This window comes from Astyanax mexicanus, chromosome 14 (genome assembly GCF_023375975.1).
Source record: "Astyanax mexicanus isolate ESR-SI-001 chromosome 14, AstMex3_surface, whole genome shotgun sequence".
Lineage (NCBI taxonomy): Eukaryota > Metazoa > Chordata > Actinopteri > Characiformes > Acestrorhamphidae > Astyanax > Astyanax mexicanus.
In genome coordinates, this window is record NC_064421.1 from 6,241,073 (window position 1) to 6,258,335 (window position 17,263).

General features: G+C 37.5%; 1 protein-coding gene across 2 annotated transcripts in view; it reads right to left on the minus strand.

The window, feature by feature from the left end:
- setd3 (SET domain containing 3, actin histidine methyltransferase) overlaps nt 1-17,263 on the minus strand; it is a 58,333-nt gene that overhangs the window by 18,600 nt on the left and 22,470 nt on the right. For both annotated transcript variants that reach the window (XM_022673270.2, XM_049464133.1), the window contains exons 7-9: nt 8,420-8,478; nt 4,372-4,486; nt 2,206-2,280 (exon numbers count right to left, since the gene is read on the minus strand). In XM_022673270.2, the coding sequence (XP_022528991.2) occupies nt 2,206-2,280; nt 4,372-4,486; nt 8,420-8,478 (249 nt within the window). The remainder of the gene's footprint in view (nt 1-2,205; nt 2,281-4,371; nt 4,487-8,419; nt 8,479-17,263) is intronic.

Here is a 17,263-nt window from a genome sequence, read left to right on the forward strand (position 1 = left end):
AGGTGCTTGAAGGGTTATTACTAGGGGTAATAGGGGTATGTAGTAGGGCCAAGGGCTGAAATTAGACTGGGCCTAAGAATAAAAAACAAATCTCCCACCTATACTGTCCATTTTAGCTCAGACTTAACACAGCTTGGGTCCCAAAAAACGAACTTCAAACTTCCATCATTCCAGAGCTGCGGTTGTGTCCCTTTCCAAACCCCACTCACGTCTCCCTCCTCCGTATAACACTTACTGATAGTGCAGCACAGAGTCAGCCAGAGAGAGAGAGAGAGAGAGAGAGAGAGAGAGTCAGATAAAGAAAGAGAAGAGCTGGGTATATATATAGAGAGAGTGAACGAGAGAGAGAAAGAAAGGGAAAGTCCTGATTTCAGCCACTGCTACCAGTTCAGGCCCCATGTGAAATCTGCAGCAGGAATCAGGGATCAGAAGCCTCGGCACTCCGACCCTCCCCTCCACCCTCGTCCAACACGGCAGCCCCCACAGCCCCTCTCCTCCTCTCCCGCCTGTCTCCCCAAATCTTATCAAATAATTCCTATTCTGCTGTGGAGGAGGGGGGGGGGGGATCTACCTGGCCTGTCAGCCCGTGCCCCCCCCTCTCCTCTCTCCCTATGGCTGGAGCTGAATGCCTGTGAGCTGATATTACCCACGAGCCCCTGTAACAGCCAACGGCTGATAAACGCATCACACGACCGTGAGCGGGAGAAAAAAAACGGAGCGGGAACACGTGAACGGAAACCCAACACCCAAAAACGATGGACAGAACAGACCCGTTCACACCTACCTGAAAAAACTTCACATAGCATTAAAATACACAGAGTGCCTACCTGTAATTAACTCTAAATAATATTAGAATATATAAACCCAAATAAACATAAATAAAGTCAGTGGTCAAAACTTAAGTACTTACCTGAACTGTATAGAATACTAGAATTTTAAATTACAGCCAAATAACAGGGGTTAAATGTCAGTGAGAGTATCTACCTGTAATTGACGCTGTTTATTTGGGATTATTCCAATTTTACATTCAGAGAAAATTTTCTCTATATAACATGAGAATAAACCACAGCCAAATAAATAAAGTCAGAATTAACTCAGAATATATATCAGAATATATAAACCCACCTAAACATAAATAAAGTCAGTGGTCAGTGAGAATGTACATCTGTAATTAAATCTATATAAACTTAGAATAAACCACAGCCAAATAAACATAAATAAATTCAGTGGTCAATGAGAGTGTCTACCTGTAACTAACACCATATAACATTAGAATACATAAACCTAAATAAATATGAGTAAAGTCAGCGGTAAGTGAGTGTGTCTACCTGTAATTAGCTATATACACCATTAAAATAAACCCAAATAAACATGAATAAAAGTTTGTAGTCAGTGAGTGATTTTTACCTGCAATTAACTCTATATAACATTAAAATGTATAAACCCAAATAAAGTCAGTGGTCAGTGAGAGTATCTACCAGTAATTAACTCTATATAACATTAGACTATATAAACGCAAATAAACACAAACAAAGTCAGTAGTCAGTGAGTGTGTCTACCTGCAATTACCTCTATATAACAGTAGAATCTATAAACCCAAAAAAACTCAAATTAAGTGAGGATTCAGTGAGAGTGTCTAACTGAAGAAGTTGCTGACCAGGTAATTTGCCATCACTTACATTTTGCTACGGCCATGTGAAAACCTTGTATGTCCACTTCGGTTGTATAATTTTTGTGACATCATTCGAATATGGTGGATTTTTTGTCATTTTCATCGTTTTATTCCTTCATATATATATCTGTTTTAATTTATTTTTTAAATGATGAATGGGCCAATAGAAGTGCTCCAAAATAACTTTTACATTAATCACATTTTTTTTTTCTGCAAAGACAACATTTATACATTTATAAACTCTAGAGCTCAGAGACATTTGGGGCAATGCAATCAAATATACACTAAAAACTAAAGAATCAGTCATTTTAAAACTAAAACTCGCTTAAAACTACTGATTTAATTTATAATGGAAAAAACTTTTAATTCAGTATTTTTAAGCGAGTTTTAGTTTTAAAATGACTGGTTCTTCTATGCCATTACTCAGTTACTAACAATAAATTACATTAATTCACAATAAGCTGTTCAGGTCTGAGGTCTCATAACCCAACACTGTGTTTAACAGTCAGAAGAGCTGTAAATAACACACTCACCTGCTCATTCTCCTTATAGTCCTGCAGAGCAACACACTCACACCTGTCATCTTCCAGATTATAGCCGGTCGTAATCTGAAAAAAGAAAAGCACTGAGATCAGGTGTGTGTTCTTCTCAGATTAACAACATAAAATCCTGAGATAATACTCTTATAACAGCACTGCTACACACCCAGTCACTGTGGAAAAAAAGCTCTAGTGTATTAATTGTTCAATTAAACAACCTTATAAACCCAAAAATAAATAATACAAAGCTGTTTGTCACACCACTTATTACCAGTGTGTAAAAAAACAAACCGATTAAGATGCTTAGATACATTTTAAAGTTATAAAGCACTAAATCAGCGCATGTCCCGGCAAATACGTACCTGTGAAATCCAATCACAGAAAATGTAAAGAAATTAATACAACTTAATAAAGCCAGGCTAAATTGTCGGAACTTCACGATAAACAAAACTATTACAGAAACAATGCATTTTTATTAACCCTAAACCAGGGGAATAGCAGGGAGTCGTTTCATTAAGCATCTTAATGACTCTCATTTTCACAACATATGACAATTCAAAAAGAAAAATTCATTGCAGGATATAAACGCGTTTCCCCGCACAAATGAAAGAAAGCGATATATTGCTCTGCGGCGAGAGGCGCTGAATGCAATCAAATACAAATGATTCAAATAAATATAAAATATCCCCCGAGCCGCCAGCACAATCAACACAAAACTACATTACTTTAGAGCTTTTCTTACAAACAGCTTGTTTCGCATACAGTATATCCCCATGATATGCATTTACAAACGCATAACTAGGGCTGTACTCACACTAGGCAATCCGTGCCATGCCCGGCACCTGAAGCGCTGGCCCAGGGCACGGTTCACTATGGCACTGTGCGCATTAGAGCTGCACGATATATCATTTAAGCATACACTGTAAGCCCAGATAAGTTGAAGTTACTTTTTTTTTTAAAAAAAGGTTGCCTTAAAAAAGTTAATGAGTTAGTATATATTAAGTTATTACAACTAAAAAGAAACTTAAATTATTTCTTAGGTAGCCCAGAGGGAATCACTACACACTGATGGTGAGTGTTAGTCTGTCAGAAACTGTTGGACACACCCAGTATGCAAATAGATTGTGACAGAAGCCAATGGAAAAGAAGCTGCAAATGGCAACAGACTAAACTCAGTTATTATAAGGTGGTTCAACTCAAAGATCTCAGTTTGAATGTATTATTATTATGTGCCCACAAATGTTCAACTAACTCAAAATATTTGAGTATTGTTTAGAAACATCCAATTTGATGTAAAACAGACTTAAATCATTTGAGTTCAAACAACGTATGAGTTTACAGTGTAGTCATCTCGATGTGTGCATGTGCAATAGTCACAGTGCAGGAAGTGCGATGTCGCTTAAGGCAATTAAATCAAACACAACATGTTGCAATTTTTTGATTCTCAACACAAGAAGTAGATACACAGCGCTGTCTCTGTGTCTGTGTTAGTGACAGGCTGCTGCTGCCTGAGAAGCGTAATGGGGAGGGGGCAGGAGTAAACACGAGGTAACTGCATGCATGGCCTCCATCCAAATGTGCTTGTAAACATGAGCAAGTGTTGAAAGCTGTGCACCTCAGTCCAGCACAGTTTTGTGATTTTTGCAGATATTTTGCAGCTGAATTCTCGGTTTTAATCCGAGAAAAACGCTTCTATTTAACTTTTAAAAAGCTGTTTAAATGCCTGTTTAATAGGCTGATTGCTATTGTTTTGCTGTTTTCCTCGGGTTTTGAGTTGAGCTCGGCGCTGACTTAGCTTTTGATCTATCCGGACACAAGACAGCGCATGGGTGGGGGCGGGGCTGCTGGTGTCATGGGCCCTGCATTGTTTAATATTGCAATGTACATTTTCGAAAAAAGAACATTTGCAATTTAAAGATTTTCCAATATCGTAATATCGCGGGTCTGAATTCAGCACAACACCAGCACGCCCACTGAGCAGAGAAAGTGTGCTCGGGCACGGATTGTTTAAACTCAGTGTGAGTGTAGGCCAGCGGGGGAGTGGGGAGGGGGCAGAATACAGGATAGGAGATCCTAACACAGCACCTGCGATACACATCGGACAGTGCCAGGGTCCAGTTTTGCATCAGTGTGTGTGTGTGTGTGTGCGTGTGTACTCACCAGGCCATTGGTGTGGTTGCACATGTCCCACAGTGGGATCAGAGCCAGGGTGACCCGGCTGCCGTCCTCTGTGGGGATCTGGTTCTGGCGGGTCATCACAGAAGATACAGCCCATCTAAAATACAGAAGAGCATCACTGTCAGTAACAACAGAAATCAACTGACGAGGACTATTAAAGGTGGATTAGTTGGTGTTACAGTACCAGTCAAAAACAAACCATAAATGATGAGGCGGTTTTTCATTATTTAAAAAACGTTCTGCAATGTAGATTAATAATAAAATAAAATAAAAAAATAGCAATTCTTGCTTAGATTAGACAGGTTTGCACATCTCGGCTGGATTTTCTCATTAAGTTTTATGAGGTAGAGTCATCTTGAATTCAAGCTTTCAGTTAACAGCTGTGCTGAACTCATCAAGAGTTAATTACTTGAATTTCTTGTCTCTTAATAAAGTGTTTGAGAGCATCAGTTAAAGTAAAGTAGTGAAGAGGTAGAGTTACAGGTATACAGTGAATAGTGAATATTTGAGTAATGTTCTAATCCAGAATATGAGAAGCAAAAACTACTCAACTAATTAAATAAAAAAAAAAATACTTAAAAAAAAATGAAGATCAGTCAATTGCACTTTAGTGTAGTTTTTTCCCAGTAGCATTAAGGTGACCACAATATGTGCAACAATATGCAAAGTAGTAAATTTACAACATACTTCAAGTTGTTAAAAAAAAAAAAAAAAAAACACTTAAATCTACTCAAGTTTGCACAAGTTATTTGAAAAAAGCACTCAAAATCACATTTTAATGATTTTGTTGTATTAGTGGTACTAGCTTAATTACAATTGAAATATACTTAAGTTGCCATAAGTTGTTTCAAAATAAAACATTTATTATGTACTCAACTACATATTTAAATTTTATTACAAAAAAAAACTTTTCTATGTTAAGTATACTTTTAAAAAATTTCATTAAAAGCACTTTTTTTTTTAACAAGGGTAGCTATTACCTGTAAATCTGGAATATCTCTGGGGAATTTTGGGGGAAATTACCAGCTGGCCTCTCAGATTTCTTTTTTTAAGAATAATCCAGAACTGATTTGTTTTCTTAGAATAAATCCATTGATTTATTAGCTTTATTAATCAGTTCTAAACCTTAAAGATGCATTATTTGGCACCTGCTGTATAACTAAATAATTATAGACTTAAGGTATGAATCACACACACGTACTTTTTAATTTTAAAAGTCCATTTAATCAGTTTAATTAATGAACTTAGTACAGAGTGTATGAAGGCTACAAATTACTGTCTAATACCATAAAATACAAAGGATTATTACTCACACTATTATTGAAATTAGGCAGTTTGACAAGTCCTTCTAATCAATTTGCCTGGTCACATAAGCTCTTCTGCAGCGCAGGTATGATAATAATGGCTTCAGGACAGGGACTGCTCATCCTCAGAGAACAGAATATTCCCCCTCACCTCTACAAATGATCCCGCTCTAATTAATAAAGATCTGGAATATCTGAGGCTACTGGAGACGCAGGCATTAACTATGACAAGACGCTATTTCATTCCTTTCACATATTGCCCAGCGGGAGCGAAGACTTGCATCATGCCCAACAATCCGAAGATAAAAGGGGACCAATGATAAATAATTCCCTCACAGATAATTTGGTGCTAATGAAAGAACAATGAGAACAAACGCCTCGTTTTAAGAGGCCATTCCATAGCCTCACAACCAGCCGCACTCTTCCCTTCCTCCCTTTCAGTTTATTCCCTCCCTCTTCCTCCTCTCAGAGTCAGACAAGAGAAGTTCCAGTTCAGGAAAAGTGAGGCAGGACGTTCCAAACAACATGCTTACTCTTAACAATGTGGAGCGATTTCTATCCAGTATGAATCTGCACAGGATATGCAGGTTTCACAGAAAGAAAGTAATAACTGTAGGCTGATTTTATACCAGTATGAATTTGCAATGCTTCCACATTTAACAGTCTGGCAGTAATAATTCTGGACCTTTTAAATCCAGTATGAATCTGTAGTGTGTACAGGTATTATGTGATGATGGTAAAAACTGCAGACTAATTTTAACCCAGTATGAATTTGCAGTGTATGCAGGTTTCACAGAATGATAGTAATTACTGTAGGCTAACTTCATTCCAGTATGAATCTGTAATGTGAGCAGCTTTTGTAGTCAAAACAGCAATAAATGTGGAGTGAACTGAAACCAGTATGAATCTGCAAATGCTTTCACATTTTACAGTCTGACAGCAATAATTGTGGACTGTTTTTAATCCAGTATGAATCTGCAGTGCTGTTTATAAAGTTATGTGATAAGCTTGAAATTATTTTATTTAGTGCGTGCAGGCTTTACAGGACGATAGTAAGAAATGTAGACTAATTTTAACCCAGTATGAATCTGTAGTGTGTGCAGTATGAATCTACAGTGTAGTTTATAGTGTCATATGTGATAAATCTGGAATTATTTTTTTGTAGTGTGCGCAGGTTTTACGGGACAATAGTAATAAATGTAGAGGGATTTAAACCCAGTATGAATCTTCAGTGTGTGCAAGTTCACAATATAATAGTAATAACTATAGACTGATTTTAACCCAGTATGAATCTGCAGTGTGTGCAGTGTATACAGTATGATGTGTGTGTACAGTATGATAATAATTCTAGGCTGATTTTAACCCAGTGTGAATCTGAGGCATTACAGTTTGACAGTAAACAGTATGATAGTAATAAGTGCAGGCTGATTTTAACCCAGTATGAAACTGCAGTGTGTGGAGTAAATTTAAACGGTATGACTTTGCAATGCTTCAACATTTAACAAACAGTATGACAGTAACAATTGTGGACTGGTTTCAATCCAGTATGAATCTGCAGTGGTGTAGTTAGTATAGTCATGTGAGATAAGTGCTTATTTATTTTAATCCAGTATGAATCTGCAGTGGTATAGTTAGTATAGTCATGTGAGACAAGTGCTAATTTATTTTAACCCAGTATGAATCTGCAGTGGTATAGTTAGTATAGTCATGTGAGATAAGCGTGCAATTATTTTAATCCAGTATGAATCTGCAGTGGTATAGTTAATACAGTCATGTGAGATAAGTGCTTCATTATTTTAATCCAGTATGAATCTGCAGGGGTATAGTTAGTATAGTCATATGAGATAAGTGCTTAATTATTTTAATCCAGTATGAATCTGCAGTGGTATAGTTAGTATAGTCATATGAGATAAGTGCTTCATTATTTTAATCCAGTATGAATCTGCAGTGGTGTAGTTAGTATATTCATGTGAGATAAGTGCTTAATTATTTTAATCCAGTATGAATCTGCAGTGGTATAGTTAGTATAGTCATATGAGATAAGTGCTTCATTATTTTAATCCAGTATGAATCTGCAGTGGTATAGTTAGTATAGTCATGAGAGAGAAGCTTTAGATTATTTTTATCCAGTATGAATCTGCAGTGGTGTAGTTAGTATTGTCATGTGAGATAAGTGCTTCATTATTTTAATCCAGTATGAATCTGCAGTGGTATAGTTAGTATAGTCATGAGAGAGAAGCTTTAGATTATTTTTATCCAGTATGAATCTGCAGTGGTGTAGTTAGTATTGTCATGTGAGATAAGTGCTTCATTATTTTAATCCAGTATGAATCTGCAGTGGTATAGTTAGTATAGTCATATGAGATAAGTGCTTCATTATTTTAATCCAGTATGAATCTGCAGTGGTATAGTTAATATAACCATGTGAGATAAGTGTTAAATAATTTTTATCCAGTATGAATCTGCAGTGGTATAGTTAATATAATCATGTGAGATAAGTGTTAAATAATTTTTATCCAGTATGAATCTGCAGTGGTTGCAGGTTTTACAGTGTGATAATGTAATTTTGTGCAAATTAAAGAACAATTGGGATTTTATAAGGGGCCATTTCACAGCCTCGCATCCAGTCTGTACTTTTTTCACTGTAAAAATTAATCTAAGAGTCAGAGAGGAGAAGTTCCAGTTCAGTTCCAACTGGGGAAGTGAGGCAGGACGTTCCAACCAACCTGTAGTCGTCGAAGGTGAAAGCATCCTTCAGGGGCAGTTTGCTGGCGTTGGGATGAGTCTGGGGATCGAAGGTGACGAGCAGAGAGGACAGAGGCGAGGAGAAGGGAGAGACAAAAGGAGGGAAGGAGGTGGAAAAATGAGGGATGGAGGGGAGAAAGAGAGAAAAACACACACACACACACACACACAAATCAGTCAGTGGAATTTCATTATGTGGCTGCCTAACAGATCCTAACAAGAGCGTGGAGAAGGTAGGAACGTCCAGCGGTGGTACTGAGGGATCATTGTGGCATTAGCCCCCCATACATCACTGTCAACTTAATTTGTTGTGCCCAGCAGCCGTCATAAATCTGCTTCATCAATTTGGGTGACAGAGAGCCACTGGTGCCACAGAAATCTACATTTAAAGGAACAGACCAACTCCCTCCAAGGGCTCATTTGCAGCGGGTGTCATGCAGGGGGTAAAAAAGCTGCATTCCTGCGGAGAGGAGAGAGATACGGGGGGATGGAGGGATAAAAAAGAAAAAAAGGAGGGGGGGTAAAAAAAAAACTGGAAGGCGTAAAGAATGCCAGGGTCCGACTCCGGCAGACTGAAGCGCCCTCCTGAACATGCAAAATGAGTCATAAAAATAGATGTAGGAATGAATGTGAAAGAGAAGCATGCAGCACTTCTCCCCACCCAGGTGCTCCCAAGGCTGTGTGTGTGGCTCTCCTCGTCCTACTAAATGAAGCCCCCCGCTACACACCGAGGACACACACACACACACACACACACACAAACACACACACACACAGAGAGCACTACAGCATACTCTCAGTGGGAGTGAAAAAGCAATTCATCACCTTACGTTTGTGCACCGAAATCATTTGCATTAATCAAATGATCACTGCGTCACACTGACCAAATGATCGCACTGCCCTGTAGCTTTATTTCATTATTATTTTTTTAAGTAGATTTTTTTCTCCAGGCTAGCATATGCCTTGTAAAATGTAAAATTATATATTACTGTATATTATAGACTGCCTGGCTAAAAAAAAAAACAACAAAAAAAAGCAAGTAAATGATGTGGGGTTGGTTGATGCTGCAGTTGGTCTGCAGGTTTAGGTTCAGCAACAGTAAGTGCTGAAAGAATGAGGTCAGCTGACTACCTGAATATACTGAATATCAGAGGTGAAAGTAATGAATAACATTTACTCAAGTTACTGTATTGAAATAGATTTTGTAAAGTAATTTGTAATTTTTAAAAGTAGTTTTTAAAATAGGTCATTTTACTTTTACTCAAGTACATTTTGACACAAGTAATTTACTTCGCTACATTGGAAAACTCCCCGTTACTGAGTAAAAAATAAAATGCTGGCACGTGGAATAGCGAGGCAATAACGTCCTCATGCAATACACAATGTGCCCCGCTGGACAGAGCTGTTCAGCTTTCAAAACTTCCACATCAAACCTGAGAAAGCTCGTCGTGTTAAGTGTTTTATCATTAAACAATCTGCATAAATGTAAAAAAAAACCCCAAAAAAAAAACATGTAAATAGCAGTTAAAGCACAGCAATGGCATGTTAAAAAATAATAATGGTCTGTAAAACTGTAAAAATACAGTATACAGTCACCTAGATGACCATAACTTTTTAACAGTAAAGAAAAAAAATGGATGATAGAAACCTATGCCACTTGTTCTTGAAAATGTTTTATGGGGTGGTCTGAACAAATACTGCCTGAAACGTCCAAATTATTATGTGGAATAATAGTTAATTAAAAATTATTTAATGTATGATTTGTGGTACTTTTTTACATCAAATAATTAAAAGTAACTATGTAACTTTTACTCAAAGTTGAGTACTTTTTTACTTTTACTCGAGTAGATTTTTAGATTGGTACTTTTACTTTTACTTGAGTACAATTTAAGCAAAGTAAAGGTACTTTTACTTAATTACAAATTTTCAGTACTTTATCCACCTCTGCTGAATATAGACCAGGTTATTCCAGCAATGCATTTATTTTGTTCTTCCCTGATGTTCACGGCCATATTCCAAGATAAGACAATGTCAGGATTCATGGGGCTGGAATAGTGAAAGAGTTCAGGGTTCAGGGAGCATGAGATCATCATTTTCACACATGGATTGGGGGGGGTTCACCACAGAGTCCAGATCTTAACCTCATTGAGAATCTTTGGGATGTGCTGGATGGAGAAGAGCTGCTTTGTGCAGTGGTCAGACTCTACCATCATCAATGCTGCTGATAGATCTTGGTGAAAAATTAATTAATGCAACACTGGATTGAAATAATAAATCTTGTGGCACTGCAGAAGCTTATTGAAAGAATTCAATATATCGCAATATACAAGTTGGATATAATATATATTTGATATATATATTTTTTTCCTACATTGTAAATAAATACTGAAGTCATCCAGGCTAAAAAAGGAACCCATAAGGAATCATGTAGGACCTTAAAAGTGTTTAACAAATGCAAGGTGGCTCTGGGGAGCTTGCGATTTCTGAAGCTGGTAACTGGGATGAACTTATCCTGTACAACAGAGGTAACTCTTGCTATTCCTTTTCTAGGGCGGTCCTGATGAGAGCTAGTTTCATCATTATAATATTTACTATAGTCTTTGTTGTAACTACACTTGAGGATACTTTTAAAGTTCTTGAAATGCTTCTTTTTGGATTGACTGACCTCACTTCTTTTTTAATTTCTTTTTTTCTTTACTTAAATTGAGTAGTTGTTGCTTCTTATAATCTGGATTAGAACATTACTCAAATATTCACTATTCACTGTATACCTGTAACTCTACCTCTTCACTACTTTACAACTGATGCTTTCAAACTAACATTAAAAGACAAGAAATTCCAGTAATTAACTCTTGATGAGTTCAGCACAGCTGTTAACTGAAAGCTTGAATTCCAGATGACTCTACCTCATAAAACTGACTGAGAAAATCAAGCCAAGGTGTGCAAAACTACAGTTATCTTAGCAAGAGGTGCCTTTGTATGTTATTTTTATGCTTTCTTTTTAGTTTGGATGACTTTTGTATTAATTACAATACAATGCAGAACATTTTATAATAATGAAACTGGTACTGTATATCGTCACTGTCCAATGAAAAAGACTTATCTCCTTATATCTAATTGTTGAATTTTAGTTTACTACATAATTTGAACAGACCAACTGTCCCTTACACTGTGCCAACATTTCTTAATGAAGGGACCAATAGAAACTCTTCAAAATGAAAGTTTAGAAGGTTTTTTTTCTTTTAAAGTTGCTGTTTTGGAGATAAGTTCTTTTCATTGGACAGTGACGATATGAATTATTTTAAGATGCATCAAGTTTAGGCTTTATATATATATATATATATATATATATATATATATATATATATATATATATATATATATATATATATATATATATATATATATATATAGATAGATAAAGCCTAAACTTGATATATCTTAAAATAATCTTATACATATATATCTTCAATACGGACTTCAGAAAAGCTTTTTCTTCCTTTTTTCTGGAGGTAGCGGTACATGCGCATATCAAACAGTATAATTACACACACTCAGAGAGCAGGATAAGCATGAAATGAAACCACTCAGAGGTGCTAGCTAACTTTTACCTTCCATGTCTCTTCCCATTAATCAATTTCACTGACACTAATTGAGCCCTGTACTACCCCTTGCTGCTCCGCCACACACACACACACACACACACACACTCTCTCTCTCTGAGCCTGTAAGTGCCATGCTAAGGGTAGGCGTGTGGTCACGTCTCCGGCTCGCCCGTGGCCCGGCGCGGTGCTGCTGCAGCGGGCAGGTCCAGCCTTGATGCTGATTCAGGCCTACAGGGGAGCGAGAGCCGGCGTCTAACCGCAGAGCCGCCCCACGCTCTCCTCCGCCCCTCCTGACCCCGCCTGCGGCCACTCCGCCGGCTCCACCAGCCCCTACTCGCCGGCCAAGGTGTAACACACTCAGGTGCAGATGAGGGGTGACAGGACAGGCCTAAATACTGAGATATCAGCCCGAAAGAGAAGAACCACCACCAGCAACAAACACCTAAAACATCCTCAAACTAATCATGACCTCTATAACTGACCTGAATATTGAATCGTCTGATTCCTCTGACACTGACACACATCATAGACTTTTTGCTGTGTATATTGTCAATGAAGAAAAAGTCCTGCCACTATGAGCAGGAAATTGCTGGTTTGCATCCTGTTCCTGTAGTCTGCCATCAGCTGCCAGAGCCCTGAGAGAGCACAATTGGCCTTGCTCTCTCTGGGTGGGTACAGTAGATGGCGCTCTTTCCCCTCATCACTCCAAAGGGTGATGTGGATTAGCACAAGGCTGCGTCTGTGAGCTGATGTATAAAAACCGAGTAGCTGTGCTTTTCTCAGAGTTTGCCGTGATGCTACTCGGCAATGCTGCATTAGCAACAGTTTAAAAAAAAATGGGGGTGTGTGCTAGGGATGTTGGGGCATCACTAGTGACGGGGGAGTCCTAATGAGTGGGTTGGGCAAGGGTTGGGTAACTGGCCGTCCAAACTGGGGAGAAAATGGGAGAAACTGGGAAAAAATTGGAAATTAAAAAAAATATTTACTTTTAGTTGAAAAAGTTAACAAATGATATTAACACTATTATCCAAACTTTAGGGCACTTTAGTTGTTTGTTAAAAAACATCAGTAACAAAAGCCACTACGTAAGGGCTAGTTATGTGACATCTGTCTAAACAACTCCTTAACTAATGCTCTAAAAGAACAGCGCTTCCCATGAAGTTTCGGTTTCATCTTCCACAGCATTTCAGGATCCATCAATGAGTTCCAGTGGCTCACAGCCGGGCTTATCACAATAATTATTACAGAACTATTATTTTCCAACTCACTGTTGGGAAAAAAAAGGGCAGAATTTTTGGCCACGCCCACATCTTTGGTTTGCGCCCTATTGCGGTCATGTTCAGACATTTATTTAGAAATGTTTTCGAACACAGAGCAGTTGTTATAGATCTCTTTTAATTCAGTTTAAACAAAGACTAAGACACTTATAGTTACCTCACTATTTCTTTTAGGACCATTCATTGACAGCTGTGAAAAAAAATGTCTGCAGCCCTGCTTTACCATTCCACTGCTGAAAGCCTTGTAACTTGTACCTACAGTCTGGAATGTCTGGAAACATTACAGCCAAATAACACAAAAAAGTCCTATGCAATGCTTTATAAAATCATATTTTTTTAAACAAAAAGAACCAGTTGTTCTTTAAAAAGTCTCAAAAACACTTTACAGTAAGGGTACATTAATTAACAGAATGTATATCAACTTTGTTATAAATTGACAAAACTTAGAACATAAATTTTTTTAACTATGAATGTCTCATGTCTTAATTATTTACAGCCTTCTTAAGCATTATACTTGATTAATCATATCTTAACTAGTGTCAATTTATAATCCGTTAAGACATTATTTAACCATTTAAAGATGTTTATTACAGGGATCGGTTCATACACTTTTTAACCAATGCATTTCTATTATTTTTCCCCATGACATTTCCATGTCTTTAAGGGAAATTTTCATGACTATCAATGCAGACATGGAAAATAAAACAAAAAAAAAAATAATTAAATAAATTTTTGTTTGATTTTTTTTATTATATCAGGCCTAAAATGAATATGATAAAAATGCTTATACACAATCTTTAATAATAAAATGTGTGTCAGATCCTGAAAGCTCCATTGTGTCGGGCTAAATTACTGAATTAACTCTGAGCTGATTATTTTTTTTTTTACCTCAAAACAGATCATCTTCATCGATAAACTGAAACACAAAGTCTTGTAAACCAAATTTCCATGACTTTTCCAAACCTTTTTGTTAAAAGCAGTTACTTGATGTGCTCAAATGTAAAAATTTTAATATATACGTTCAATCTATCACAATCCACATGACTTCCACCCCCCTTCCAAGACCAAACTGATCAATATCGATAAATAATCAACTTTCTCGACCAATCACTGCCATTCTAAACCCCTTTGCTCCTCCTTTTCTCCTTCAAGATTGTGCTGAAGGACTGTCTGTCCCTGTCCACAGAGCAGAATTGAAGGGTTTGAAGCTCATAAACCTCTGACAGACAACCATTAAAAGATAGCCAGGCGGAGAGTAAAGCCAGCAGCCGCTGAGAATGCCCGGGTCCGGGTCTCACTGAATGAACCTGTACAGAGTTTCCATGTCCAAAAAATAAATAAATAAATTATACGTAATGCCTATTAAAGGATCGACAAAAGTTAAGGTTCAAATCTTTGGACAGCAAATCTCCAAACATAATGCCTGAACCAACGCTGAACCAACACTTCAGCTACAATATTCAGCCGTAATCAGCAAAGAAAAGCACTTCAAAAGAGTGAAAGACTGAGTAATTTATAACAAATTATTGCAGCGTTTTCTCAAATTGTTAAACAGTTACACAGAGAAAAGCAGCTAGACTTTTGGTAAAAGCAGCACTGCTGAGGTGAATTCATGACTAAAATTGCACTTCCTTAAAAATGTATGATAAGAATAGCACTAACTGAGATCTTTGAAAAATCTTTGACAAAAAAATTCACTGTTTAAGTAAATTTATATTTAAAATAGCACTACTGAGACAAATGTCTTATATACATTTCTGATTTGAACAGCACTACTGAGGTAAATCTTAGAATTCAATTGCATTGCTTTAGTAAATTTATGACTAATATTGCACTGCACTGCACTGCACTGCAGGTGTTACTTGAGTAGTATTGATAGTAAATTGATTGTTAATGGACTGTTTTGTTGTCTGGGAAATGTGCACTTACTGAAAGTAAGTTTTATGTTTAAAATAGCACAACTGAGGCAAATCTTTGAAAAAAAAATAATGTTTAAGTAAATATATAGTTAAAATAGCATTACTGAGGAAAATTTATGACTAATTTGCACTGCTTATATACATTTGCCATTAGTACAGCACTACTTTAGTAAATCTTTGACAAAACATGCACTGTTTAAGTAAATGTATGATTCAAATAACATTACAGAGGCAAATGTCTGACTAAAATTTGCACTGCTTTGCTAAAATTGTGATTAAAACAGCACTACTGAGCTAAATCCTTAAATGCAATTGCAATGCTTTAGTAAATGTATGACTAACGTTGCACTGCTAAGGTGTTACTAGAATAGTACTGATAGTAAACCAACTGGTTAATGGTTAATGCACTGTTTTAATTTCTGGGAAATGTGCCCTGCTTAAGTAAGGTTTATGTTTAAAATAGCACTAAAAATCTTTGAAAAAGTAAATTTGATTAAAAAAATGTATGACTATAATTTGCACTGCTTAAGTACATTTCTGATTAATACAGCACTTCTGAGGTAAATCTTTGACAGAAAAACATGCACTGTAAGTAAATGTATAATTAAAATAGCGTTATTGAAGCAAATTTGTGACTATAATTTGCACTGCTTAAGTAAATTTGTGATTAGAACAGCACTACTAAGGTACATCTTTGACAAAAAAAGGCAATGCTTATGTACATTTATGATTAAAAAAAGCATTACTGAGGCAGGCAAATTTCTGACTAAAATTTGCACTGCTTAAGTAAATTTGTGATTAGAACAGCACTACTGAGGTAAATCTTTGAATGCAATTGCACTGCTTTAGTAAATGAATGACTAGTGTTGCACTGCTAAGGTGTTACTAGAATAGTACTGATAGTAAATTGATGATTAATGCTCCATTAATGGTTTGTTTTCTGGGATATTAAAATATTCAGTGTTACATGTATTTTAATATGCATTTTAAAATAGTAGTCGTATTGTATATTGGAATGGTGTGTTATTTGGCCACAAATGTTCATTTTAGTGCATCCTTAGCCTTAAAAAAAATAAATGTGTAAATTATTTACTACTCTGAAGTATGAAACTTGCAGGTACGTTTTAAAGTTTTAAAGTTCTAATAGTGCAGAAGTGTGGAAGTGTGGGCCGTACACCAGCGCTTGGGGTTTAAGAGGTTAAAGAGGGATTAGCAGCATCTTCAGCCCGCTGAGATCAGCAACCTTGGAGCACCTGGACGCGTTAATAGACTCAATTAAGGCAATAATTAGTTGAGTGGAGCAGTGAAGCTCTGGGGAAATGGTGCAGCGCTCTTCGGGGGGCAGCGCCGTCCGAACAGGCAAGATATACAAGACTCTGAGGCGTCCGAGATCTCAAACACAAAGAAAAACATCACATGAAACACGGAGACGTGCGAAGGGGGGCAGAGGGTCCAGAGGTGGTTGTGGGTGGTGTAGCTGATGAGCGTGGGTGGAGTTTCCAGAGAAAAGGGAAAAAGGTTGGATGTGGGGGGGAGATGGGGGGGTTCTTCCTTCTGCAGCTCGAGCTCTTGATGCATTAGCATCACCAGAGAGAGAGGTAATTCATCATGTGCTACAGCAGCCCACACTGGCACCACGTGTGGTGGTGGCCCGGGAGGAGGAGGGGAGGGGGGTACGAGGTGGGATTGCGGGGGTGTCCTGTAAATCAATTAAAAAACAAAAGCTCTCACGCCGAGCTCCAGATTTCTTTAACGAGCCGATGGGAAACAGCTAATTGGTCGCTGGTCTGTAGGAGGAGGGCTCGGGGTCCTCGGAGGGTTTCCGGGGTCCGTGCCCCACCTGAAACAGTGGCCAGCATCACCGGGAGCCGCCATCCATTTCACAGCTCAATCTGCATCGATTTCCCTCCTTCTTTAAAATGGACCGTCGCTCAGTTCAGGTTTTCAACCCACAGCAATATAGAGGTGTTGCACTGACTTTAGACTTGACAGAACACAGTGGATCAACACCAGCAGATGACAGA